Source organism: Scheffersomyces stipitis, chromosome 8 (assembly GCF_000209165.1).
Source record: "Scheffersomyces stipitis CBS 6054 chromosome 8, complete sequence".
Taxonomy (NCBI): Eukaryota; Fungi; Ascomycota; class Pichiomycetes; order Serinales; family Debaryomycetaceae; genus Scheffersomyces; species Scheffersomyces stipitis.
The window spans coordinates 660,739-685,326 of record NC_009048.1 but is presented as its reverse complement, the minus strand read 5'-3'; the positions used below and the strand labels follow the sequence as shown (position 1 = coordinate 685,326).

The following is a 24,588-nucleotide window of genomic DNA, read 5'->3' as shown; positions in this document are numbered from 1 at the left end:
AACTGCCGTATGAGATGTTTATAATTGGATTAGAAAAAAGACAGGTTGTCTATGAGATTGTCGAAAAATGTAAGGATTTGCATCTGATGCTGGAATTGTTTGAAAGTTGAACTATTCTCAATTTAGTTTTGGTGAAAACAAAGTCGTGCGAAAAAAGACCTCTCAATTTCAGGCCCTATGAAAATTAACTATACAAATAGAATAATTTGCACCCACTGTTCCTTAAGACTTCATGGAATACTACTCTGTGTAAAATGATCTTGAACAAGGATAAATGTGTACATAATATTTGAATACTAACTAGATGCTCGTATCTTAAAATTGTTTTTGCGCCTTTTTTCTGGCTATGTTCACAAACAATTGATATACAATGTCTGAAGCCTTGTCATAGTCATCTAGCTCGTTGTAGATCTGAGCACTGAATCGACCATACACCTTATTATTATGGATGAATAACGGAACAACAACCCTTTTGCCCTTATGCATCAGAAAATACAATTCGTTGGCGTTCTCTTTGTAATCATCTACATTTAAACCAAGCTGTTCTAAAGGAACCTCGACGTTGAACATAGCTGTAGTCAAGGACCTGACTTCATTCTCGAGAACAGATGTGCCCCATTTGTTGCTGACAAGCTCACTAGCTTTCCTAGCTAAGTCGTAACAGTAATTGCGAATGCTTTCTTCTCCTCCACACTGTTCTTGTCTGAACTTTATGGCTGTTCTAATGGAAGCAGCAGCAGCAAAATTCTTGGTACTGACATCGGCGAACCTGTCGATCAACCAATTGTTTTCTTCTTCTGCCAGAACTTCTGTCTCATCCCCTACATATGAAGACACAATTGGCATTGTGTGGATTTTTCTGTGGTTCTTTTTGGAGACATACAATATAGCACTGTTTCTCGGAACAAAGAACCATTTGTGTAGGTTACTAACATAGAAATCGGGCTGAATCTCGTCCAAATCTATTGGCAACAATCCTGCTGAATGGGCCCCGTCAATAAATGATAAAACAGAGAAGCTTTGACACAATTTAACCATTTTCTCAAACGGAAACCGGACTGCCGGAGTTGAAATTACAGTGTCAAACAAGGCAAGTTTTACATCTCCTTTCTGAAGTATGTCTTCAAACAAGGCAAGGATCTCTGAATCTTCAAGTGGATAGTTTAGTTCCACCGACTCGTAGATAATACCATATCTGTCTTGCAAAAACTCGATCGTTTTTTCGCAATTGTTAAAGACTGTAGACGGAGCTACAATCTTGTCACCTTTTTTGAAGGGATAGCTTCGTAAGACAGTATTGATTCCCGATGTGGAATTGTCTACAAGTGCAAGATTACGATAGTCAGTGTTCAAAACAGTAGATAGCTCTTTCAAGGTTTCCACGTATATGGCTGGTTGTTCGACTCTTCTGAAATAGTCAGGATTGGAATAGTCATCCTCCATTACCTCTTTAAACTTTTTGAAAACTAATGACGGAGTCATCCCATAGGCACCATGGTTTACGGCGAGGTATTCCGGATCCAATTCCTTGAAGTGGATCTCTCTGAACAGTTTGCCAAAAGGTACGCTTCGCTGGGACATTATTTTACTTGAAAAATAGAGAGACACCAAAGTACGTTCTGACTAGGAAATGTCTGAATTCAAATACAATGAGATGACTCAATTAAAATGTGATCCTTTTCCGAGTAATCGATTGAGTACGGTATAACCTCAGTTTATTGTTTCAAATGGTGATAATGATGTTCTTTTATAATTAGGATGTATAAATGAGTCATTTGATAATCGACTGCAGTGGAGTTTCTAAATCAATTACACCGCATTAAAAATACGAAAGTTACCGAAGGTCAAGTTCAAGTATAATGCCACACATGATGCAGCAGTATAGATTTGTATCTGTTGAATGATAACTAATAATATTCTACACTCTTTTCGATTAGGAAATAGATCAGGATCTACAATCACATTTTTTTTGATTTCAAGTGTCATCTTCATAACTTGTACAACATCTCTTTTGTTTCAACTATGCATTTCTATTTTCTATACACTAGAAACCCTGTTGCAATCTTTCGCTGATCTTCTTCGAAGCAAACGAGAAGGCATCAAAGAGTCCCTTGTCCCCGTCTACATGGATACCTGGCTCGAACTTAGGAGCCTTGGTCACTCTACTGACAATGATGGCTGGGTCAATCTCAACAATGATTCCGTCATCTACGGTTTCATCAATAGCCAATGAAACCAAGTCGTATTTGGATACAATAGTCGACTTGTCGATAGTATTGTCCAACAAAATGTTCAAACTTTCAAACAAGTTGGCTACAGTAGAATAGATCAACGATTCGTTTTCATTGATCTTGGCTACAATAATGAGAATAATGTCGTTGGTTTGTTTGTACGTGACCAAGTGGTTGTCATACAACACTATGTCTTGGTGCACCTTATTTATCTTGCCGAATATCAGTGACTCGAACTTTTGCTGTTGTGATAAAGTTTGGAAATGTACTTCTCCACCATTTTCCTGGCTTGGGCCCTGGTTGTAGTACTTGGCATAGAGTCTTTCGCCCTCGTTATCTAGTATCAAGACGGCGGAGATTGTGTATAAGGATATGTTCAACGACATGGTGGTAGATCAGATGGAATGGGCCAATTGGTTCTGGTCAGCTTCGAGTCTTAGCCACCTGTGACTGTTGATGAAAAGTTGTGTTGATTTTGTTTAACAGCGTGGAATTGGAAACTTGGCCTTGTGCGAAAAAAATCGTGCAGGAATAAGTACAGAATTATAGACACAGGCAGTAGGAGGAGCTTAGAGTCAAAAGATGGCTTTCATTATTTCGTACTAGTGTCAGTTGAACGTATCAATTGTGATTAATCTACTTCTTATGCTGAGATTTGAGAAATTTGGTGATGATTTTTATTGTAAAATTATCATAAATGCTCTGGATATATAGCCAAAAAATAGTGTTTCTCGCAACACTGTCCAATTGAACCAATTACTTGAAGTCTTAACTTATACTGGAACTTCTTCTGCTAAAAAATTCATTTAAAGAATTATGAACAACGTTTTATAATGAAATTAGATAATAATATAGAATCAAAAAAAGGTGAGTCCGACAAAAAGGTCTATAACTCTTAGTTGACCAAGTTGATCACGTACTCATGGATAGCCCTGTGCACGGTGTTGTTGGCGTAGAACTCATCGTCAAGATCAACCTTCAACCCCTTCCAGCCAAAGACAAAGTTGACAACTAACGCCAAGATAAGACCAAAGGCTACAATAAGCGGTCCGATGGAATTGTCCAAATGCTTGTCTGATCTTTCCATAATGATTGTTCTTCTTCTCATGAAAATGTAGTAACCCCAGATTCCAGAGAACAATGTTAATGCAAAATAAAAGTATGCCAAGATGGTGGATAATCCGGCAAAGTTAGAGTTCATAGTCGACGAGTAGATGACAAATGTCAAGGTCGAGAGCAAAGTAGTCACATGCAACCACCTGTTGAAAGTTCTTTCGTTAGCCAACCAGACCTTGGGTTCAATCTTAAGTGGACCAGCGTTCTTGATCCAGCTCTCAGGCTTGCTGACACCAAGTGGAAGATCTACCTCTTCGTCTTCTGAGTCAACGTCAAGCAATTTTGAGAATTGAACTGGCAAGTTCAAAATCTTCGAAATTGGATTGGCTCTGGAGCCTGGAAGATCGTCGTCGTCATCATCATCAAATTCGGATGACTGATCATCTGTTAAACCTGATTGAGGAGCTTCTTCTTCAATCGTTTGCACGTGAGAAGAAGAGGGTCCAACACTGTGGTCAATTGATTCTTCTTCGTCCTTGTTGATGTTCAACAACATGGAACCAGAGAAGGAAGACGATCTAGGCTGGAAGCTTGAACTCTGGTTCTTGAGAATCATCGACTTGAACTTGGACAAGTTGTCGGCGTCGGTCAAGTTCTGGATGTCATTTTCTTGCTGTTGCAATGTTCTCTTGGACTTTGGCACGTAGTGTGAAGTAGACGAGATGTCATTCTCCAATTCATTGAACCAAAGAGGGATGTTATCCAACTTGTCGTCTTCTAAGAACAATGAAGCTACACCGTGGATGAACTTGGAAAAGTTTGGAATTTCCTTAATCAAATTGGAAGAGTTGATCAATTCATTGATCCAGTTCAACTTCTTGAAGTTCTTAGCAGCAGACTTCTTAATCTTGATTTCCATGGTAGAGTATGGGAACTTGATGTATTCACCCTTACGTAAGAATTGCTGTGGATTAGCAGTGTTGGAGTCGATATCGGTTCTGTGCCAGCTCGAAGGGTCTCTAATTGGCAATTGAGAGTCAAACGAGTCTTCTCTAATGAAGTTCAAGTTGGTATCGATGACGATTCTAATCTTGTCGTCGCCAGGAATTTGGAAAGCGGTACGTTTATAGGTTGTTCTCAAGATAGGCTGCAAGTTGAATTCGTTGATGAAGCCAAGAATGTGGTTGAGCGACAGTTCGTCATTGATCTTCTTTAACTTGCTGGGAAGCTCCTTGTTGATGACGAACTGGTTGATGTACTTTTGCTTCAAAGTAATCTTGTCATCCACGTTAAAGTTGGAGTTGGAATCGAATTGCTTCTTTTCCATAACGATTTTTGGCTTGTCGGCCAACTTGCCAATCCACTTGATACGTAAAGTGGACGAGTTGTTGATTTTCGTCAACTTATTGTTGTACAACTCAAAATGGTTGTTGTCAAAGTACAAGGCATTGATGGTCTGGTCGTTGATGGCCTCGTCTTCTTCTTCGTCATCGTCATCATCGTCATCTATTTGCGAAACATTTTCACTGTTGTAGATCAACACGGGCAAGTGTCTCAAGATGGTGGTCTTGACTTCCATTAAGTTTTCAGGGTGGATCCAGAACTTGAATGACTGGAATTCGGCATTCAAACCAGAGTCGTTGAACGACGACAACTTGGACAAAGCCTGGTCGACGTCGTAGTTTTCACGCAAGAACTGGAAGAGAGTACCAACCTTGTACAACAAAGGACTGTAATCTTCGGAGTGGAAAGGCAAGCTCTTTAATCTGACATTCAACAAAGGCTTAACAGAGTAGTTGGAGTGCAAACGGTCATGCTTCTTGACGATTTTGATGAAGCCGGTGTAGTTAATTCTCTGGAAATGTTCCAATTCCTGGGCCTCGTCCAAAATTCTGTCCAACTTGGAAGAAAACGATTCGACATTGAAGTCGGCGCCCGAGGTTTCTGTCTGCAACTGCAAGTCGTTCAATTGGTCGTTCAACTCATCGAACTTCTGGTGCTGGAAGGTGTACACCTTTTCCAAGTTCTCGTCAAGAGCCAGAACAAAGTTCTGTTCATCCTTATCGGTCCAGTTGTTCTTGAGAATGACTCCCTCTTTCAACAACTTCTTGAGGTGGTTGTAGTTGATGTAGTACTGCTTCCAAGGGTCGTAGAGCTCGTGGTCCAATTTGGTCCCGAATAACATTTTGCTGCTGGTCTCGTCACTGATGTTGTTGGTAGTGGAGGTGGTGTCAAGCGGATCAATTGACATAGTAAGACGGGCAGACTCTAGAGGGGAGGAAGGAAGCGTTGCAACAAAGGAGCTGGGCAACAAGGGAAAGAAGAAGAATGAAAATAAAACGCAATTGTAGTTACGGCAATTACGAAACGAGTCGCTAGTAGAAAAAAAAGTCGCTACAGTATCGACGAATAGAATCCACACCAGATTACTTTGTTTGGGTAGGGTGGTATTAGAACCATGTAGTAATATTATTATTAGTGCTATTGTAGAAGCCTAATTAATGAGGATGTCGCATGTCGCGCAGGCAGCTGCTTCTCGACAGATTTAGTGACAGCTTTGGCGCGATGAGATAGCCGTACTGGGCAGATAATAGCGAGAGAAAGTAGGCGGGCCGCGAGACTTACTGGACTGGGACCGGATGCTACGTCGCTTATGCTCTACAGTATGTAGAATCTTAAGAGCTACAGGGTAAGCCACATGGCACCAGACTCTGGAAACAGTGAAATTGGTGATTTTTGGTACTATTTAGAATATTTGGACTATTTCGTGGATAGATACTCTTCCGTGATTCGCTATCGGTGGCCTGTAATTTCCTCATTTCATCTGGCAGCCTGAAAAATCTCTCTATTTCTGTCTAAGCTGCTCTTCCCATGGCTCCCTACTGGGCCAATACTTCACCCCACGAGCGCGACATTTTCCTCCTCGTTGGCGCACACGTGGGCTACATTTGCAGGCGCGATGGCTTAATCTCGTAAAACTCCGGCACACGGAAGAGGCTCAAACCAAGCAATAATTATAGATGTGACATAAAGACGCTTTGGGCAATTGCAGCTCTGTTTTCTCCCAGCAGCCGCCATTGCCATGGTGAAGCCGGTCATGTGATCTGCAACTGCTAGAAGTAATTGAGTTCGTCTTTGTTCGATGTAGACTTATTCTTGGAGTAACGGGAACGGTTTCTTCTCTTGTTCTTGGGTTTACGATCCATTCTTGAATCAGGCGAACCAAAGGGTATTGAGTTTGAGTTACCCGAGTAACCCGGTGTAAGTTGAACTTTGGATTCAAAAGCTTCGGCACTAGGGTACATGAACCTTGCTAGGCGGATTGACTCCTGAAAGTAATACTGGACTGTTGTAACAGCGATCAGACGTTTTGTTTCATCACTCTGAGTGCAGTAGTGCTTGACTGTTTCAGCTAGAGGAACAGGCATATCGTCTAGAAACCTAATTGTACGGTCGTTGTAATCATTGTCCCTATCAAAAAATTCTGCGACAAACGATTGACTGTCTGGGTTACTTCCAATTGTTTTACGTCTGTTCAACTCTTTGATTATGACCGAACTTCTCGCTTTATCTTCAAAATTCGTTAAATAATCTAGAAGGACATCAACAGTGATATTGTCTGGTTGACCAAGTGTTCTTAGGGAGTTATGACGATAAGGTGCAATGAGGTGCTCTCTCCAGGCGGCGTAATAATATTCTAAGTCCTCGCCAAAATATCCGAATGTAAAGTGCAAAGCGGCCCAATCGACTTCGGATTCTGTCTTAAGTAATTGTTCGAAATCGGCGTCATTTCTCAATATATAGATGGCACGTAACCATTGGCGAGCGGTTTGCGTATCAAGTTTGGGTAATTTTGCCCAGTCTTCGTGAATCTGAAACTGCATCTCGGTGATTTCAGTGTCAATATCAAATAGTCCCAGAGAGTGTCCATCTCGTGATGTTCTGGGACCGTTGGAGTGGACAGAGTCCGTAGAGGTAAATGTCGAACTCGTCACACTTCTTGAGTCATTTTCAAGAGAGTTCTCACTAGTACTGTTGGTTATGGCACAAGAACCATCGCCTGTCATTGAGAATCCTTGTCCGCAATTAGTCTCCAAGGCTGCCACTCTTAACACAAGAGCATCAATCTGAGATTGTTGTTGGTCCAATCTTGCTTCATACTGTTTCTGGGCCGTTTTTTTCAATGAAGACTTGGCTTGTGCAGCAGAAGAACTGACTGGATCATTTCGATTTGGACGTTCAGATGTGTGAGCCGATAATTGACTTGTGGGTGAGTTGGACATTTTCGAAGATTTCTCAGTTAAATGCAAAAACTAATCTAATCAGATAGCAATACAGAGCTAAAATTATCCGTATAAGGCAGACTTTCTTTGGATAATATATACTCTTACATTCAAGTATGAGAAGAAGTCGCTGTATAAAATAGATACTGGAAAGCAGACTGTAACACAAGGCAATTAACACAAGGCAATTTCTCCGGTATGGTATTGCCTGGATGGATGGATGCCAAATTTCTCTTTGCGGGTCCTGTATAACTTCCATTACCGGGGTAACAAGAACGCGGCCGATCCTGGCCATTTGAGTTGCAAACGTTTGCAACCTGAACAGTCTAGATTATCATATCGCTATCAGGAATAAACCTGGCAACAATTGGATCCGCAGGCCCTAGAAATCTCATACCAAAGACCATCATTCTCCTACTATAGAGATTTTTCTTTTTATAATTGGCAATGACATCTAGGTAATCTTCAAAGATCTATTGTTGTAATACTGGTTTCAGGTTGTAGAAATTTTTAGATCACTTTTCCACATTCTGACCCCTGGTTCAAGTTCCGTACTCGCATCCTCCATCCTTCATCCCATTTTATAGCTTACTTGTAGTAGCAGTCCTTCGAGCCCCTAGTCTGACCACATTCCTCCCAGAGAACTTAGACCAAGGTCTATTTGGGACTCTAACACCTCCCCATGCTCCTGGTAAATAATCTCTTGCATACTGATCACCTAAAACATCTACATAATTTAGTAGCTGTCTATGCTTTAGATGGAATCTCTCAACACCAGTCAAGCCAGGTGGTAGCCTAGGTGGTATGGGTTTGCCGTTGCTGTCCGTCCAAAAGCTTAGAAGGCTATCTTTGTGTTCGAAAAACTGGTTCCTTCTTGGTGGTAACATTTTAAAATTGGCCTATAAAAAGACAAGTTTGCATAAATTTGAAAGTGGTCTTTTCTGTGAACTATTTATACCTTTGGGGTCATTCTCTTTTATCTTAGAACTTAAAATAGATTCCACTCCACTCTGTTCCTCAGTATGTAACCAGTTTAACCCTAGGAATAAGGATCCTGCGTAATTTCTGTCTTCACATGCATCAATTTGTGCCACTTTCTAATCACATGATCCTCAGCGTGTGTTTTATGTCACATGACACAAATTACCATATTAGCCGTTTAAACATTTCAGACTTGAACATCTAATCTATAATCATCGTTTCGGAACCAGTACTATGGACGACAACCCATTGCTCGTGCAGAACAGGCTCTCCAAACGGAATGCTTTTCCGGGAGAGTCCTTACCTCCGACTCTAGAAACGCCTCCAGCATCACGTTCGTCGTCTTCCACATCGTTTTTTTCTCTTCACAACCTTCTCCACTACCTACAAATCAGCATATACCATATTTACGTATTCTTTTCAACAAAGATTCGCAGCAATTTGCCACAGCATCCTCGGGCCACTACTCCTCCATTGGACCAAAGTTCGGATATAGACATCATGGCTTTAGACCTTGATGATGAGGAAAGTGTGCAAATCATCAGCGTCCACAAGATCACGAATGACTATCACTTACTCCGACAACCTAAGAACAACAGCATGATTGCCTCTGATATTTCCCAAATAAGCAGTGACAACAATTCTGTCAACGTACTCCAGAAATATTCTGAATCGCGATTTAACAGAAATGGTGTGTCAGAAGATCCACGTAATCTCCAGTATGGAACAAGCTTGTCGCTTTCCAACAACTATCTCAAATCTTCTTCGTACCAGAAAGAGTATACTCCAGAACCAAATTTTGAAGGTGTGAAACGGGAACGAATCAAACTAAGTGACTACAGTCAGTTCATCAAACAGGAACCCCAGATATCTGAGTACAAGAAATCTATTCTCAACTACTACATTCCTTCGCTGCCTGTTTCTATCACAAACTATTCTATTGTGGATAAACTAATACCACATTACTATGTGGACAAGATTTCGGCCGAATACGACCGGAAACGCATAGACAATCAGAAAATTATCGAGAAAAGTAGACTTGATTCTCTCTCCAAGATAACCCCACTTGGACCCCAAGAGTTGCAGAAAGTACAGGCAGTATGGCAAAGTAGCAGAACAGACACTTTCGCTACCAATTACCAGATCGAGTTGTATTTTCACGATCTCAAGACCCTTAGAGATGGTAAATGGCTCAACGATAACATAATAGACTATTACCTCAATCTCATCATGGAATCTCAAAACCAAAAGGTATTTGGATGGACCACTCATTTTTACACAACTTTGGAAACAAAAGGATACCTGGGAGTAGCTAGATGGGCCAAGAGGAAGAAAATCAATTTGTTTGAAAAGAAAAAGATTTTGGTACCCATCAATATCTTGAATACTCATTGGGCTCTAGCTGTCATAGATAACGTTGACAAGTCTATCAGGTACTATGATTCGCTCTCTAGTTCTGGAAATGAGAATGCCATGCTCAACTTGAAGGACTATATGAAACAAGAAGCTTCAAGATTGAATGTGCCAGTAATAGACTATGAATTGTATCCTCATATGGAAACCCCCCAACAAGCGAATGGTTATGACTGTGGAGTTTTCACTTGTACGGCTGCTAAATACATTGCATTATCTAAGTCTCTAACCTACTCTCAAAAAGATATGAAGGTTATCAGACGCAGAATGACTTACGAAATCATCTCTAGCCGATTATTGGATTAATCAACACTATGTACAATTAAATAATAATAACAATAATAAGATAGACTCGACTTGTAATATCAAACGATAACATTGTATTCAAATTTAGAATAACTTAAGAAAGTTCTTGGATGCTGGTTTCAGATTAATCTCTGCAATCTTTCCTTCGTATTCGACGACCTTCGCATTGGAAGCATCGATCTTCTTGCTCAAATATAAAACTCTGCTGCCCAATTTATCACCAAGCTTTTGGATACTAATCAACTCACCTTCAAACTTCTTGATCTTCTCGTTCTCTATTTTAATTAAGGTAGAAATGTAATCCACTTCATACAATTTGGAAATCTTGGGGTCACTTATCAACTGCTTGAAGGCTGCCTTAAACAATGGACGTCCGATACTGATTTTGTCAAGAATACCCTTATCTCTTTGCAATGAAATCAAATCGTGTTTCTCCAAAGTGGTCAAGGTGGCTACTGTGTCTTCCTCTGGCTTGAAAAGAGGAGATTTGTTCAAATCTGAATAGTTTATACTATCGGATTTGGACAATAATTTCATAAGCATCCACACTTGTGCGGCATTCCAGTTGGTATCATCGTCAATCTTATGGGCGCATAAAAAGAATGTTGTGACCTGTTCTGAAGCTTGGTTGACCATCTCTTCAAGAGCTTCTGGTGGGGTTTCACCGGAATTGATACGCCTAACAAAAGCCTGTAAGTCCAACATTCTTCCTCCAAGTGGTTCAAAGGCGCCTGAAATGGTATGATCATCTTCCAACTTTAATTGGTGCATCAAGAACAGTTTGGCACTGAAACTAGATGCATCTGATAAAGAAATCGATTTAAAAACTTGATTTGGAAGAGCGTTGTTCAAATGCTGGATACTTCCCACATCTGAGGTGACATATATGACATGAGCTAAATTGTTCTGGACAAGAACAGAACTCCATTCTGCAATCATAGGGTATACAAAGTCATTCAGTGCAGCATCGGCTTTTCTGTTGAATTTGTCTATCACAACGATAGGTTTGCATTCTGGGTGTTGTTGCAAGTACTCTTCTTCCTTTAGGATTTCGATATTTTCACCTTCGGGCAATCTGTTATTCTTTCTCGTAACACTCGCATGATACTTTTGATAGTCTCTTGTAGCAATAGATCTAATAGCTTGAGATGTCAAGGTAAACATGTTCTTTAATTGGGTTTCTTTACTCTCGCTTAAACCAGACTTTTGACCAGTCAACCCTTGGACACCTAAATCAACAAATTGTGATACAGTGTTAGTCCATGTGAATAAGGGGAAATATCCCAACTGATTTGCTGTACTCTTGAGCAAATCATTATCAGATCTTGCTTTAGCCAATTCACTACAATTGATGTAAAGGATTTTATGTCTCAATTTCTCGTCATTTAATAAGGTGTGGTCAAGAATAAACTCTTCCTTTCCTGAACCTTTTGGACCCTTGACTATAATGAAAGTGTTGACATTCTCGTATATCCACATCTTGATCTGCTTTGATTTCTCTGATCTTTCATTCCAAATAGTACTGGCAGTTTGAAGAGCTTGAGAGACATCACTATCGTCGGACTTTTCGTCACTTGCAGTGCCAGGAGAACTAATGGAGTCGATTTTTTTGTCAATATAGTCGTAACTGGAACTGAGCCAATTGTGAACAACACGCAAAGGTTTGGTGATAGTCTTCACAACTGCATAGTCCTTGTACGTATCAAAGGAGTATCTCTTTGTGATCTTAACTTCAATGAAGTACTGTCTGATAGGATCGAAAATAAGCACAGCCAAAGTAGCCAAAAGGGCTAAAATGATGGGAATGGCGATTCTTTGGTGATTGGTCACAAATTCAGTGATGTAATTCACTCTCTTTATAGGAATGTATTGCAAATGTAAAACTGTCCTGCCCTTGTTCAAAGAAACGCCTGTAATACAGTTCTTAGCTGCAATAGCTGATCTCAAACCACGGTAGATAAGAGTGGCTTCTGCGGATTCTGGTCCTGGAATGATGTCTACTAAAGGGCCGTACCTTCTGAAAAGTACATACAACTCCTCCTCGGTAAGTGGTTCGCCCTCAAACTTCACTTTCAACTTTGTGTTGGGGTATCTTCGCAAGTCCTCGATCCAAGGTGTACCCTTTACAGAATAAACAGCTGGATAGTGGCTCCAAAACAAGCTCAACACTCTCCTGAAAATACCGCTGTTGTACGCTTTTTCATTATGAACTACGTTCTGTCTGATTTGTTGAACAAATTCAGCTACTTCTACGCCTGGAGGCACTTGGAACTTGGCAAAAGCTCCACAATCTCTCATAAACGGAATCAATTGCGTTATTTCCGCCTCGGCAGGTATAGGCGCTGAGACTTTTAGGATCTTGTCTCTGATTTGAGCCGGTGTCTGTTTGCGTATTCTCAAAAACTGCAAAAATACATTGAAGTAAGCAGGGCTGGAAGCTCCTAAGAAATAAATATGGTCATAGTACAAAACAACTTCGTGTTGATTCTTGACGTCAATCACTCCTGTAGTTTCTGCCGAGTTATCAGACTCGTCTTTGTCGATTTCCTGCTTGATTTCAGCAATGTCCGAAGTCACAGTCCTTATCTGAGTCTTGTGTGCTAAACCTGGGGTAAAATACCTCAGGCGTAGACCATTCGAGGATAGTACAGCTAAAGGAACAATTGCTCTAGAGCTCTGGCGCAATGCCATAGCAGCAACACGAGAAGAACTAATCATTATAGCCAAATGTTCCCCGATTGACTTAGCTGGAAAGAAGACTATCCCTTAATTTAAAATTAATTGCAACTCGCCACTATTTAATCGGTTAGAAAATGCGGCTTCTCTGCAGCCCTGCTGAAAGATTAGCCCACCGTAGCTAGTGTACTCAGAGTAGTTTTACGCTATACATCTTCCCTGGTTCATTTAACAATTGAATTCATATGGTACGCTACACAATATATTGTCATAATTCGAAGCAATTGAAGTTTGGGAATGGAATGGTCTCATAAATACTGAGAATTCAACTCATATTTCTCACTGCCTGGTCAGACTCCAGTGTGATTATGACTTCCACAACGATCCGAATATTATCACTATACTTAGTTTCAAAACGTCGGAGTATCCTAAGGACTACCTAATTACAAGCTCAAATCAACCTATTCCGTTCTGCCCTTCTCGTCCAAAATCCAGGCTCTATAGAATCATTGTCTACTGATAATGAACGACCTCAATTAGATACTCTACAACTACATTGTTCCAAACTAATTATCCTAATACCAAGGTACCAGTTCTACTCCGTTAACGAACTTCTTTAATTGTAGTGTACTGAGAAGTAAAAGCCAAATTAGTCGTGGGTTGTTCTAGGCGTCGCTTTGAATCACTATACCACGGAAAACAGGTATAGCAATCTTCGAAGAGGCCAACGTTCTACAAGAGGGAAATTTCCATATCTTCTTGATTCTCGTGTATTCACTATACACCACAAAGCGTACTTTCGTGTCTTCTTGATCCTGAAGTAAAAGACATTGTAGAATATGAATACGAAAATTTTCAGATATGGCTATAGCCTCGAATCCGGGTAACTACATGGATCTTGGAGCGCTACCATATGAGTTAGGGCTATAAGCACTTCATCAGTTACCATCACAGTCCTACTCTTTACACTTCCATATTCATTGTCATAGCATTAGATTAATTATACCTTTCCCAAGGCAGTGCGATAAATAAAATTGTTATATACGGATTCTAAGAATTTGTACAAGACTCAACTGGCTAATCAATGGTAGCAGGTTGAATGGTGGACTCGGCAGTCTTTACAAAATCAGAAGTCTTCAACGGTCTAACAGGCATGTCTTCATTTTCATCCTTGCTCAACTTCCCACTCCTATAGTTGTAATTCTCTCTGATGTACTCCCTGACGGGAAGAATGGCAGCTTCACGACATAATTCTCTCAAGTCAGAACCACTAAAGCCTTTTGTATTAGCAACGATGTATTCCAAGTCAAAATCTTTTTCATCGAGCTTGGCTCCACTTAGTATTTTAGACAATATGGAACGTCTTTGCGATTCGTTTGGTTTGCCAATAGCAAAAGTTTTGGGTAATCTTCTCAAGAAGGCTTCGTCAATGTCACTCTTACGATTGGTAGCGCCCATTACCATGATTCTTCCGTTAGACTTCAAGCCGTCCCACAACGTCATGAATTCAGCCTTTAACATGGCACTGACTTCGTGGTCGCTGGAAGACCTGTCTCTCAAAAACGAATCTATTTCGTCAATGAAAATAATACAGGGTTGCAATTTGTTAGCAAGTGAGAAGATGGCATCGGTGATCTTGTTCGACTCACCGTACCATTTGTCCATAATAGTCGACATCCTTATCAGCAAGAAAAACGCACCACTTTCTTTGGCAATAGCTTTGGCCAACATTGTCTTACCACATCCAGGGGGACCGTAGAATAAGACACCCTTAGGTGACTGGATCAAATCCAGATGGGTAGCGAAAAGCTCTGGTTCTGTTAAAGGAAGAATCACCGCTTCCCTCAACTCGTCAATTATGTCTTGCAAACCGCCCACATCATTGAAAGTTACTGATATTTCTTCTGGTGTAACCAACGAATTGAGCAACAGCTTCTCGTACTGGTTGAGGGAGATGTTGCGGAGGTGCGGATTAGAACTCTGTAATTTCTTGAGAATGCCCTTGCCCTTTTTCTCCGATTCCTTGTTCTTCATAGAGTTGTCTACATAGTCGTTGAGTATATTGTTGAGTATGAAATATACTGAGAGCCCAGCTCCCGCAAGAATAAACAAGTCTCCAAGAAACTTTATATCGAGTTTGAACTTAGCCATGGATTAGAATGTGGAGAGATAACGATAATTCTAAATGTGATAGGTAGAATGTGCAAAACTAGCAAAAGCGGATATGAACTTCAATTTAGACTTTCCCAACTGGATATGAATATGAAAGATACCCCGGTTTCTTAAAGGAGCCAGGATTTGCTCTTAGGAAGAAAGAGATAGAAAGCACTTGACTTTCATACTCGCCATTTGTTCTCAATATACACCGAGAACATTTATCTGCATGCAGGTGTGAATGCATCCTTAGAAAAAAATCTATGATGAGATGGGTTGAGAAGTTGCAACTTGATCCAGAATAGCATCTGGAGTATTGCTTACCAAAGGAAAAGTATGAACAGGAGGAGAAACAATAACGAAGAAAACGAAGAGGAGAGAGGAATTCCTTCAAAACTTTTACAGCAGATACAAACAAAGGAGGACAAAGGTGACTACAACGATGAGGATAGATTTACAAAGTTCAACTCCAAGAAGAGAAAGGAAAAGCCTTTGTCAAGAAAAGACAGAAGACAGCAAGAAAGACAACTAAAGAAACAAAAGAAAAACACCAAGCCAATTAATAACGAAGCCAAAAGGAAAGCAATCACAAACAATAATAGTAAAAGCATCAAGACTAGCCAGAAACCAGTTAAGTCTCAAACGAAAGAAGATTCTCGCGCAGACTTTAAGGCATTGAAGACTAACAGGGCGCAAACTTCAACAAAAACTATAGATGATCCTGTGGAGCAACTCAGATTGTTGAAAGAAAAGAAAAAAGGATCTCAGCCAAATGAATTCAGAGTTGTCAAAGCTGACGAACTCCTGGAAGATTCTGACGGAGACGACAACTTCGATGATTTCGACAATCTGGATGATTTCGACGATTATGATGATGAAGTAGAAGAAAATCCATTGGAAGTTTTAAAAAAGTTGAAGGAGGTGAAGAAAGGTTCCAAGAACAAATCTGAAGTAAGAGTCATCAAGTTGGACGAATTGCTGGACGATGAACTTTCGGAAGATGTTTCGGAAGATGAACTTTCGGAAGATGAAGAAGAAGATGAAAACGAAGACATAGATGACAATGATTCTAATGTGAAAGACAATTTCGATGGCTTTGACGAAGAAGAGAATGAAGACTCTGAGGATGGCTTCATCGTAGACGACGATAACATAGATGCAGATGACTTTGATAGCTTTGATGAAGAGGAAATTTTGGAAGAAGAGGAAGATCCTTTAGCCAAATTGAAGGCATTGAAGGAACAAAAGAGAAATGTAAAGAAGGATAATAAACCATCTAAAGAAGTCAAGAATTCCAGAGTGATCAGTCAACATGAATTAGAGCTCATGAAAAGAGATGAAAATGATATGGAATTCTATGCTAAGAAGCTCGGTTTGAAGAACGGTAAAAAATCAAAAATTGCCAAAACAGACGATGATGACATTATTGGAGGATTATTAGACGGATTGGACTTTGATTTCGAAGAAGAAATGGAACCACTGGAAGAAGAAGCTGATGATTTCGATGAAGGGGAAGAAGAAAATTATTCTGGTGATGATTTTGATGATGATGAAGAGGACGCACCAAAGAAGGAAAATCCTTATGTAGCCCCTATTCAAAATAAGACTTCGGATGAGGTGTCAGACTCAAGTAATCATGCTGCTGGTTCATATATCCCACCAGCATTGCGTAGAAAGATGGCATTAGAAGGGGGTAATGTTTCTGAAGAGATTCTCAACTTGAGAAAAGCCATCAAGGGTCCTTTGAACAAGTTGTCTGAGTCCAATATCAGCAGCATTGTCAATGAAATCAATACATTGTATTTATCGAACTCAAGAAATTCGGTAAATAATGAGTTGACTACTATCGTGATGGACAGTATCATTCAACAGGGAAGATTGTTGGATACCTTTGTATACTTACACGCAACACTTGTCGTTGCTATCTACCGTTTGCAGGGCGTCGAATTTGGTGCTCACTTCATTCAGTCAATGATTGAAAAATTTGAAAGCTATCATAAGGAAACCGGAAAAGGAAAAGAAGCTTCTAATATGATATCACTCTTATCTTCGGTTTATCAATTTCAGTTGGTATCATCTAAATTATTGTACGATGTGATCAAGGTTTTGATAAACGAATTAAATGAAAACAACGCTGAACTCTTGCTCAGATTGATCAGAAATTCAGGTAACCAAATGAGGTCTGACGATCCTTCTGCCTTGAAAGATATTGTAATTCTTTTGAATGATGCCAAATCATCCATTCCACAGTCCCAGATGAGTACAAGAACACAATTCTTGGTTGAAACAATTACTTCACTTAAGAACAACAAACTTAAGATCAACAATGAATCCAGTCACCAGCTCGCTATCAGATTGAAGAAATTCTTAGCAACAATCAACAACAACAAATTCAACGATCCAATACAAGTTTCTCTCAATGATATCCACAGCATTGCTTCGAAAGGGAAGTGGTGGTTAGTTGGTGCTGCTTGGAAAGGTAGTGATGGAGATGACAAAAATGCAGAGCCTGACCTCAACAGAGATGCTATCAATGATATATTAGACAACTCTGAACCTAATTGGATGGACTTAGCTAGATCTCAGCGTATGAACACTGATATCAGAAGAGCTATTTTCATATCCATCATGTCAGCAAATGATTACATTGATGCATTAACTAAGTTGGACAAGTTGGCTTTGAAACGTTCTCAAGATAGAGAAATTCCTCGTGTATTGATACATTGTACAAGTGTTGAGCCAGCGTATAATCCTTACTATGGAATCTTAGCAAGCAAGCTTTGTGAGGATCACAGGTATAGAAAGACTTTCCAATTCATGCTCTGGGATCTTATTAAAGAATTCGAAGGTTCCACTTCTGACGAAGATGAAGATTTTGTTGGGTTCGATCATGGTGATGATGACGATGAAACCAAGTTGAAGAGAATCTTGAATTTGGGTCGATTTTTCGGATTTCTCTTGGCGGAAGGCTCTTTGCCTTTGCACTTGCTTAGAACTGTTAACTTCTTAACTGCTGCTAGTGACACTATCTTGTTCATGGAAGTTGTTTTTGTTAGCTTTTTGGATAATATCGGGAAGAAGTCACAGATCAATTCAGTGGGAGCTGGTCTCGGTAAAAGATCGAAGAATATGTATGAACAAAAGTTCGATGACAGGTTATTAATAGAGAGGGTGATCAAAGCCCAGGAACAGATGACTTTGCTCAGAGGAATTCAATTCTTCTTACAGGACAAGGTTAGAAAAAGTGATATTATCTCTGGTAAGAAGCAGACCAGAAGAGTTGAGTGGGGAATAAATGCTATGGTAGATATCATAGAGGAATTTGTGAGATCTAACGACGATAAGAACTAGAATGTGCAAAATAGTGCACCTTGTATATATACCATGACCTCTATAACTATGTACATTAATCTAACAATTCTAAAACCGCAACTGTTTCAACGTGTTTTGTTTGTGGAAAGAAGTCAAATCCCACAACATCACGAACTCTGTATGATATAGAGCCCTCCTCCTGAAGTTTATTGAATAACGATAAATCACGAGCTTGAGTGAATACATTACAGCTGACATAGATTATCAACTTTGGTTTGAATTCCAATAATTGTCTCATAAACAGCTCAGTGGAACCCTTTCTTGAAGGATCCATGATCACTATCGACTCTTTGCCCTTAATTCCTGAGTTCAAAAATTCCTCATTCTTGAACATACTATCAGCCGAACCAGAGATAAACTGCATACGTTTTGGTACTTCAAGACCATTGAGCATGGCATTATGTGTAGCAAAATTAATAGATCTTTCACTGAGTTCTATTCCAAACACCTTTCCTTCTTTGGGAATCAGCTTAGACAAGGAAATACCAAAGAATCCCACACCGCAGTAGGTATCGACTAAGTATTTGTACAGTTTTGCACCCAATCCTATGTGGTATTTGATATATTCAAGTACTGGTATCAAAATGGAATTGTTGTTCTGAAAGAAGCTTGAAGGATCAAATTGGAAGACAAAGTCTTCTACTTTTTCTGTCATTACTTTGGAGCTTTCCCCGTAACAAGCTCTTGTATGTTCGCCTGTTTCTTTATTCATTCGGAGTCCGTCTCGCAAAAGAATAGTTCTTTGTCTTCCTTGTGCTTCTAAAGGTTCGTTCTTCACCTCTTCTTTGATCTTTTTTCTAGTAATTGTAAGTGCTCTGTTAATTGAAGGAGTTGCAATTGCACAACTCTCCAAATCCACAACTTGCATCGTTGGGTTAACGTGATTCAACCCTATAGACAAAGTCTCGTTCTTTATTACCCTTGGGACTTTATAATGTGGAGTAAGCTTTGTTCTGTATGCATATTGATTTTCACAACCTATGACTTTTCCAAACTCTGATTGGTCAAGTTCTCCCAACAATTCTGGATAAAAGAATCTATAAGCCTTTACAATAGTATCTCTTTTTAGCTGGAGCTGTTTATCGTAGCTAAGCATCTGGAACTGACATCCAGAACACTCTTCAAACTTCTGACACACAACTAAGGTATCCTTTCTAGGAGTGCTACGAGAATTCGAGTTTAGGACTTGCAAAAGCACTGCCTCTGAATAGAACTGGTGATGCATATTTAGCTTTATTTTCACCTTATCTCCAACAATAGTCTTCGGAACTACTACAGCCGTGAACTTGTTAAAGATGTCATCCCCTTCCTCTACAAATGGAGATGCATACATGGATTTGGGGACAAACCCAATGCCGTCACCTTCCGATGTTTGATATAGGATATCCACACTATCCGCAATGATCGTCGGACGGTCCCTGGTGAACATAAAGTTTCCCATCAACTCAGTTGGATTCTGTATGTCATTGATCAAAACGTTTGTGTTTTTTACGGAATTAAAGGTAGACAAGGCCTCTTCAAGTTCAAGAAAGAGGATATTGGCTCTGCTCGTGTGGTCGTCGGTATCTCTTTTCTTCTTCTTGTTAACTTTCTTGAGCTTCTTTAATACTGAACGTTCTCTTCTTTCTGGTCCTTGGTACTGTTCATTTTTAGCTGTTGGCATGTATTTGAGACTACTTGCAATTTTGCTGAAGTCACGACCGCCTTTTCGCTGTATAGACCCAAATAATCTTAGCAGGCTATATCGAAAACATAGCATGCTTTAAATAAAGAAGGACGATTGCAAAATACTGAATAGGTCTACAGAATTTTTTCAATTTATCGCTTTCAGTGGATGCGAAAAATATTTTTATTTGATTACATTAATACATTAATATGTGGAGGGCTATTTAATGCTTCATGAGCTATAATTGATAGAGCATGAATTTATCGAACTAGCCAGAAGCAGTAACTGCTTGGCCGGATACTGATAAACCTTCTTCAGAGTACTCGGTCAAGTCCAATGTAAGTGTCGATGAGCTATTCTGTCTCTGGTCTCTATATATACCCACTAAAGCGTCTGACTTTTCAAACAACGAGTTCTTCAAAGATATAACAATGAACTGGTAGTTAGGTCCAGCATATTTCCTAATATAGTTAGCAATTTTGCTAACATTAGCATTATCAAGGGCAGCATCAACTTCATCAAGTACAAAAAAGGGAGATGGTTGATATGAATGAATAGCAAAAAGTAATGCAAGTGCAGCCATCGTCTTTTCACCACCTGAAAGTAATTCCATGTCTCTGAATCTTTTCATAGGTGGCATAGCGTGGTATTTGATACCAGAATTGTATGGATATTCATCATCCTCTAATGTCAAATAGGCAGCACCACCCAAAGGAGAAGCAGGGAACTTAGTGAGCTCTTTGTAGATCGAATCTATTTTGGAAGAAATATGATTGAATGCTTCCATAAAAGTCTGGTATCTCTTTTCACGAACCTCCTGGAATTTGTCATACACTTTACGTTCCTTTTGTCTTGCAAGTGTATGCTCTTTATCAAAATTTCTAAGTTTCGCTTCAGCTTCCTTCAATCTATCCACTGCTTTTGCATTTGGTGTCAATCTCTCCAATTGCTCGATAATCTCTTCCAACTTAGTTTGAAGTTCGGCTTCTAGTTTGGCACTATATGTTCTTCGTAATGATTCATCCAAATTGGAATAATCTATCTCGATATCGTAGATCTCCTTCACCAAGTTATCCGAAGTCTCACCAATCGAAATAGAATCCAAGAGCCCATCTTTCAACGGAATATTGACATTTTCTATCTTACAATTCTTCAAGATGTTAACTCTCTCAGTATCAATCTTCAACAACTGCTCCTCTAAAGAAAGTATCCCTTTGTTCAATGTAGATATATTGGATTCCAACTCCGCGACGGACGCTTCAAAGGTTTTAGATTTCTTCAAGTTTGATTGAAGCTCCTTGTTTTGATTCAGTTGCTCGTGTTCCAATACCTCAAGTTCTGCCTCGAGATTATCTATCTTACTTTCAACAAGCTGAATTTCAGACATTACAGTCAGAGTGTTTTCCTCTAGTTCCAATAATTGTGATTTAAGGGATTCTTCTCTTTGTATAGTTTCGTTCACTCTTTCATTCTCGAACTTTAACTTGTTACTAAAAGTGGCTATGGCCTTCGAATATTGAGCCCTTTCCTTGACTCTTACTCTTAATGTTGCGCCATGCAAGTTTTCATAATCATCGATACCATTTGAAAATCCATAATCATAACAGAACTCGGAATAAATCTCATTCTTCAAAGAAGCTGTTTTGTTGCGAATCTCATCAGTCTTCTGATCGAGTTTTACTAACTTTGCTTTCTTGCTATTAATAGAATCATCAAAACTCTTTTGGAGTTCTGTCTGGAACTTCACTTCGGCTTCTCTGTCTCTAATTGTACGTTCGGTGCTCATCTTTTGGTTTCTTAGCACAGGTAATCCATCGTCCAACAGGCTGATTTCGTCAGCCAAGAGATTGATTTCAAGTTCCTTTGGTTTGTTCTCTTGCAATGTAGAGAGTCTTGTAGTTAGTTCGTCCTTTACTGAGTTCAATGATATCCATTCTTCTCTATCCCAGGTCAAAGAGGCGCTACTCTTCTGGCTCTGTTGTCCTCCTGTCATTAAACCAGACTTGTGAATGACGGACCCATTGAGAGATATGATTCTGTTTTCCAACTTGTGGTGCGAGTCCCACTTCAAGTTTCTGGCGAGATTAATATCTTTGACAACTAAAGCATCGCCAGCAATGTAGTTAATTGCTTGCTCCAAAGACTTGTCGTCGTATTTAAGGATATCAATACCCGGTTGGGCAGATTCATGGATAGATCTCAAATAGTTCAAATTTATCGGCTCGCTTTGAATGGAATCCAACGGAATAAACGTAACTACACCAGCTCTTCTTTCCTTTAAAATTTCAATACACTTGTATGCCACGCTGGTTGTTTGAACGATAACGCTGTCAATGTTTCTGCCTAGAACCGTTTGAACAGCACTTTCGAACTTCTGTTCTGAAGGGCGTACCAACTCGTACACTATTCCTTTGATTGCTCCTTCAGGAAAAAGCCTCTTCAACATGGCTACATTCTCTCTTAACTTCTTTTGCTTGTTGGATTCTCTTTGTTGCGATGATATTTCATCCAACTTGATCAAGACGTCTCTCAATTGAGATTTCAATTGTAGTTCTTGGTATTGGAATTCTTCTTTGGACTTGATCAACGCACTTCTGGCATCGACTTTCTCTTGCTTTCTAGATAAAACATCGTTTATTTCAGTGTTGATGTCCGCAAGACTGGATTTCAATTCTGAATTTATAGTCGACTGTAACTCGTTAATTCTAGTTGCGGAATTAGCTCTTTGGTTCTCCAAACCGGTGATAGCAGCCAATAATGAGTCTTTCTCGTTAAGAAGAATAGATATATCTTCCTCAAAAGCAGATCCACCTCTAGATAAGAATTGCGATCTCAACTTCAGATATTCCTTTTGTCCTTCAGGCGAAATTGAAAGTGAAGTTGACGAAGCAATTTTATTTTCAAAGTCAGCAAATAACTTCTGAGCTTGGTCTAATTGTTTTTGAACTGAGCTTGCCAGCGCCTTCTGTCTTTTCAAATCTGCTTGCAAATCTTCAATTTTAGTCTTCGTTGAGTTCGCCTTCGAAGTCATTGCTCTCTTGTTAGCTTGCATTGGTATGAGATCTCTCTTTGCGCTTTCAATTTGCGTTGCAACCTGTTCCAATTTCTTAGTGTGCTTTTTGGATTCCAATACCTTCTTGGAATAATCGGCAGAGATCGTTTTGAACTGCTTCTGTTCGGAAGAGAGACCTTTTTTCAATTCTTTGAGTTCAGCAGTCTTGGCATCAATTTCTTCTTGAATTTGGAAGTGCTTGCGCTCATTGTGATAAATATGGTATAAGTTGATTCTCTTTATGGTCTCATTTTTTTCCATTAATCTTTCTTCGAACTGCCTTTGCTCTATCAACTGCTCCTTATACTGTCTTGATTCAGAGTTTAAGTTTCTTTTACGTGAGAATACGGAATTCGAGAACTCTCTGGCTCTTTCATATTCTTCCTTCAAGCTTTCGTATTCTTTGGTAAATTCGTTGGAACCACTGATATTCTCAATGAGTTTTGTGAGATCAGTTGGCGACTGCGATGCTATCTGTTCTACATCGCCTTGGAATACCAAGAAGTTGCGCGCTTTGATAAGAATGTTTTCAGCTTTTAAGACCAATGAATAGTTTAATGACGTGACAGACACGTCGTTGACGCGGTATTCGCTGTTTCCTGAGGACGAAATTGTTCTCTTGAACTTGACGATTTCTCCATCGTCTTTTTCATAGATAGCAGTCACATGGGCTCTATTAGGATCCTGTTCCAATTCGTCTACAGAAAGATCGCTGTTGCCGTTTGTTCTTCTTCCTCGGTAAATCAAGTCTTTCAAGTTTTGCGATCTCAAATGAGAGGATCTGACTCCTAATACAAACGAAATTGCATCCATCAAATTTGATTTTCCAGCACCATTTGGGCCAATGATGGAGGTGAAAAACGAGCTACCAAATCCGATTTTTGTTGTTCCTCGGTACGACTTAAAGTTGTGTAACTCAAGGCCGATTAGCCTACCCATTTTCAGTTTTTGTTGGTGTAAATTGTGTATTGGTGAAATGTAATGGAAGAAACAAAATAGTGTTTACAGATTGGTAAGACAAAAGACGCGTTATGTTAATAATAAATAAACGTGCTGCGAGAAAATGTCACGCGACATACCGAGATGTCGCATAGAAAACATTAGTCTATGGATAAGGGAATGGATGTGGGAATCGAAAATCTGAATATCTATCTCTGTGAAACAAGAGTGAAAAGTGTATATCACAGATAGTTCTTTGCTAGCAGTCCCAATCGCTAAAAATTTGGGAAAAATTGTCTAAATATAAAACGAAATGTGGTCGCAAAATTCTGTCGCAGAATACCTTTGTTTCAACAAATAGAAGTTTAAAACGAAAGGATTTGGACCAAGGAAAAGGCTGTACTGCTGGTAAAATTTGATTACTTTCTGTTCAGAATGGCTTGTATTCTCTGAGGTTTT

General features: G+C 39.6%; 10 protein-coding genes across 10 annotated transcripts; 2 read left to right on the top strand and 8 right to left on the bottom strand. All coding sequences in view use genetic code 12, as the record gives it.

Annotated features, from left to right (window-relative positions):
* Positions 1-315: 315 nt before the first annotated feature.
* Positions 316-1,581, bottom strand: CSD2 (cysteine desulfurase Selenocysteine lyase; the record flags this gene model as incomplete). The annotated part of the gene is made up of 1 exon (XM_001386501.1): positions 316-1,581. The coding sequence occupies one exon, from the start codon at positions 1,579-1,581 to the stop codon at positions 316-318; it is 1,266 nt and encodes a 421-aa protein (XP_001386538.2).
* Positions 1,582-1,971: 390 nt separating this feature from the next.
* On the bottom strand, positions 1,972-2,678 carry RET3 (Golgi-to-ER vesicle coat component). The gene has a single exon (XM_001386500.1). It carries the CDS (start codon positions 2,615-2,617, stop codon positions 2,045-2,047), a length of 573 nt encoding a protein of 190 aa, XP_001386537.2. The 5' UTR covers positions 2,618-2,678; the 3' UTR covers positions 1,972-2,044.
* Positions 2,679-3,126: 448 nt separating this feature from the next.
* On the bottom strand, positions 3,127-5,472 carry VTC2 (Phosphate metabolism transcription protein; the record flags this gene model as incomplete). The annotated part of the gene is made up of 1 exon (XM_001386499.1): positions 3,127-5,472. One exon carries the CDS (start codon positions 5,470-5,472, stop codon positions 3,127-3,129), a length of 2,346 nt encoding a protein of 781 aa, XP_001386536.2.
* A 526-nt stretch (positions 5,473-5,998) lies between these two features.
* SER2 (Sericin-2 (Silk gum protein 2)) lies at positions 5,999-7,658 on the bottom strand. The gene has a single exon (XM_001386498.1). It carries the CDS (start codon positions 7,568-7,570, stop codon positions 6,401-6,403), a length of 1,170 nt encoding a protein of 389 aa, XP_001386535.2. The 5' UTR covers positions 7,571-7,658; the 3' UTR covers positions 5,999-6,400.
* Positions 7,659-9,268: 1,610 nt separating this feature from the next.
* PICST_64139 (predicted protein) lies at positions 9,269-10,270 on the top strand (the record flags this gene model as incomplete). The annotated part of the gene is made up of 1 exon (XM_001386685.1): positions 9,269-10,270. A coding segment is annotated over one exon (1,002 nt), but the record flags the coding sequence as incomplete, so codon positions are not given.
* Positions 10,271-10,354: 84 nt separating this feature from the next.
* On the bottom strand, positions 10,355-12,988 carry PRP12 (mitochondrial inner membrane protein; the record flags this gene model as incomplete). The annotated part of the gene is made up of 1 exon (XM_001386497.1): positions 10,355-12,988. One exon carries the CDS (start codon positions 12,986-12,988, stop codon positions 10,355-10,357), a length of 2,634 nt encoding a protein of 877 aa, XP_001386534.2.
* A 1,035-nt stretch (positions 12,989-14,023) lies between these two features.
* On the bottom strand, positions 14,024-15,097 carry MSP1 (40 kDa putative membrane-spanning ATPase; the record flags this gene model as incomplete). The annotated part of the gene is made up of 1 exon (XM_001386496.1): positions 14,024-15,097. The coding sequence occupies one exon, from the start codon at positions 15,095-15,097 to the stop codon at positions 14,024-14,026; it is 1,074 nt and encodes a 357-aa protein (XP_001386533.2).
* A 339-nt stretch (positions 15,098-15,436) lies between these two features.
* SGD1 (suppressor of glycerol defect) lies at positions 15,437-18,451 on the top strand (the record flags this gene model as incomplete). The annotated part of the gene is made up of 2 exons (XM_001386684.1): positions 15,437-15,701; positions 15,750-18,451. 2 exons carry the CDS (start codon positions 15,437-15,439, stop codon positions 18,449-18,451), a joined length of 2,967 nt encoding a protein of 988 aa, XP_001386721.2.
* A 55-nt stretch (positions 18,452-18,506) lies between these two features.
* TRM1 (RNA methyltransferase tRNA(m5U54)methyltransferase) lies at positions 18,507-20,135 on the bottom strand (the record flags this gene model as incomplete). The annotated part of the gene is made up of 1 exon (XM_001386495.1): positions 18,507-20,135. One exon carries the CDS (start codon positions 20,133-20,135, stop codon positions 18,507-18,509), a length of 1,629 nt encoding a protein of 542 aa, XP_001386532.2.
* Positions 20,136-20,406: 271 nt separating this feature from the next.
* Positions 20,407-24,129, bottom strand: SMC1 (Structural maintenance of chromosome protein 1 (sister chromatid cohesion complex Cohesin, subunit SMC1); the record flags this gene model as incomplete). The annotated part of the gene is made up of 1 exon (XM_001386494.1): positions 20,407-24,129. The coding sequence occupies one exon, from the start codon at positions 24,127-24,129 to the stop codon at positions 20,407-20,409; it is 3,723 nt and encodes a 1,240-aa protein (XP_001386531.2).
* Between the last annotated feature and the right edge of the window lie 459 nt (positions 24,130-24,588).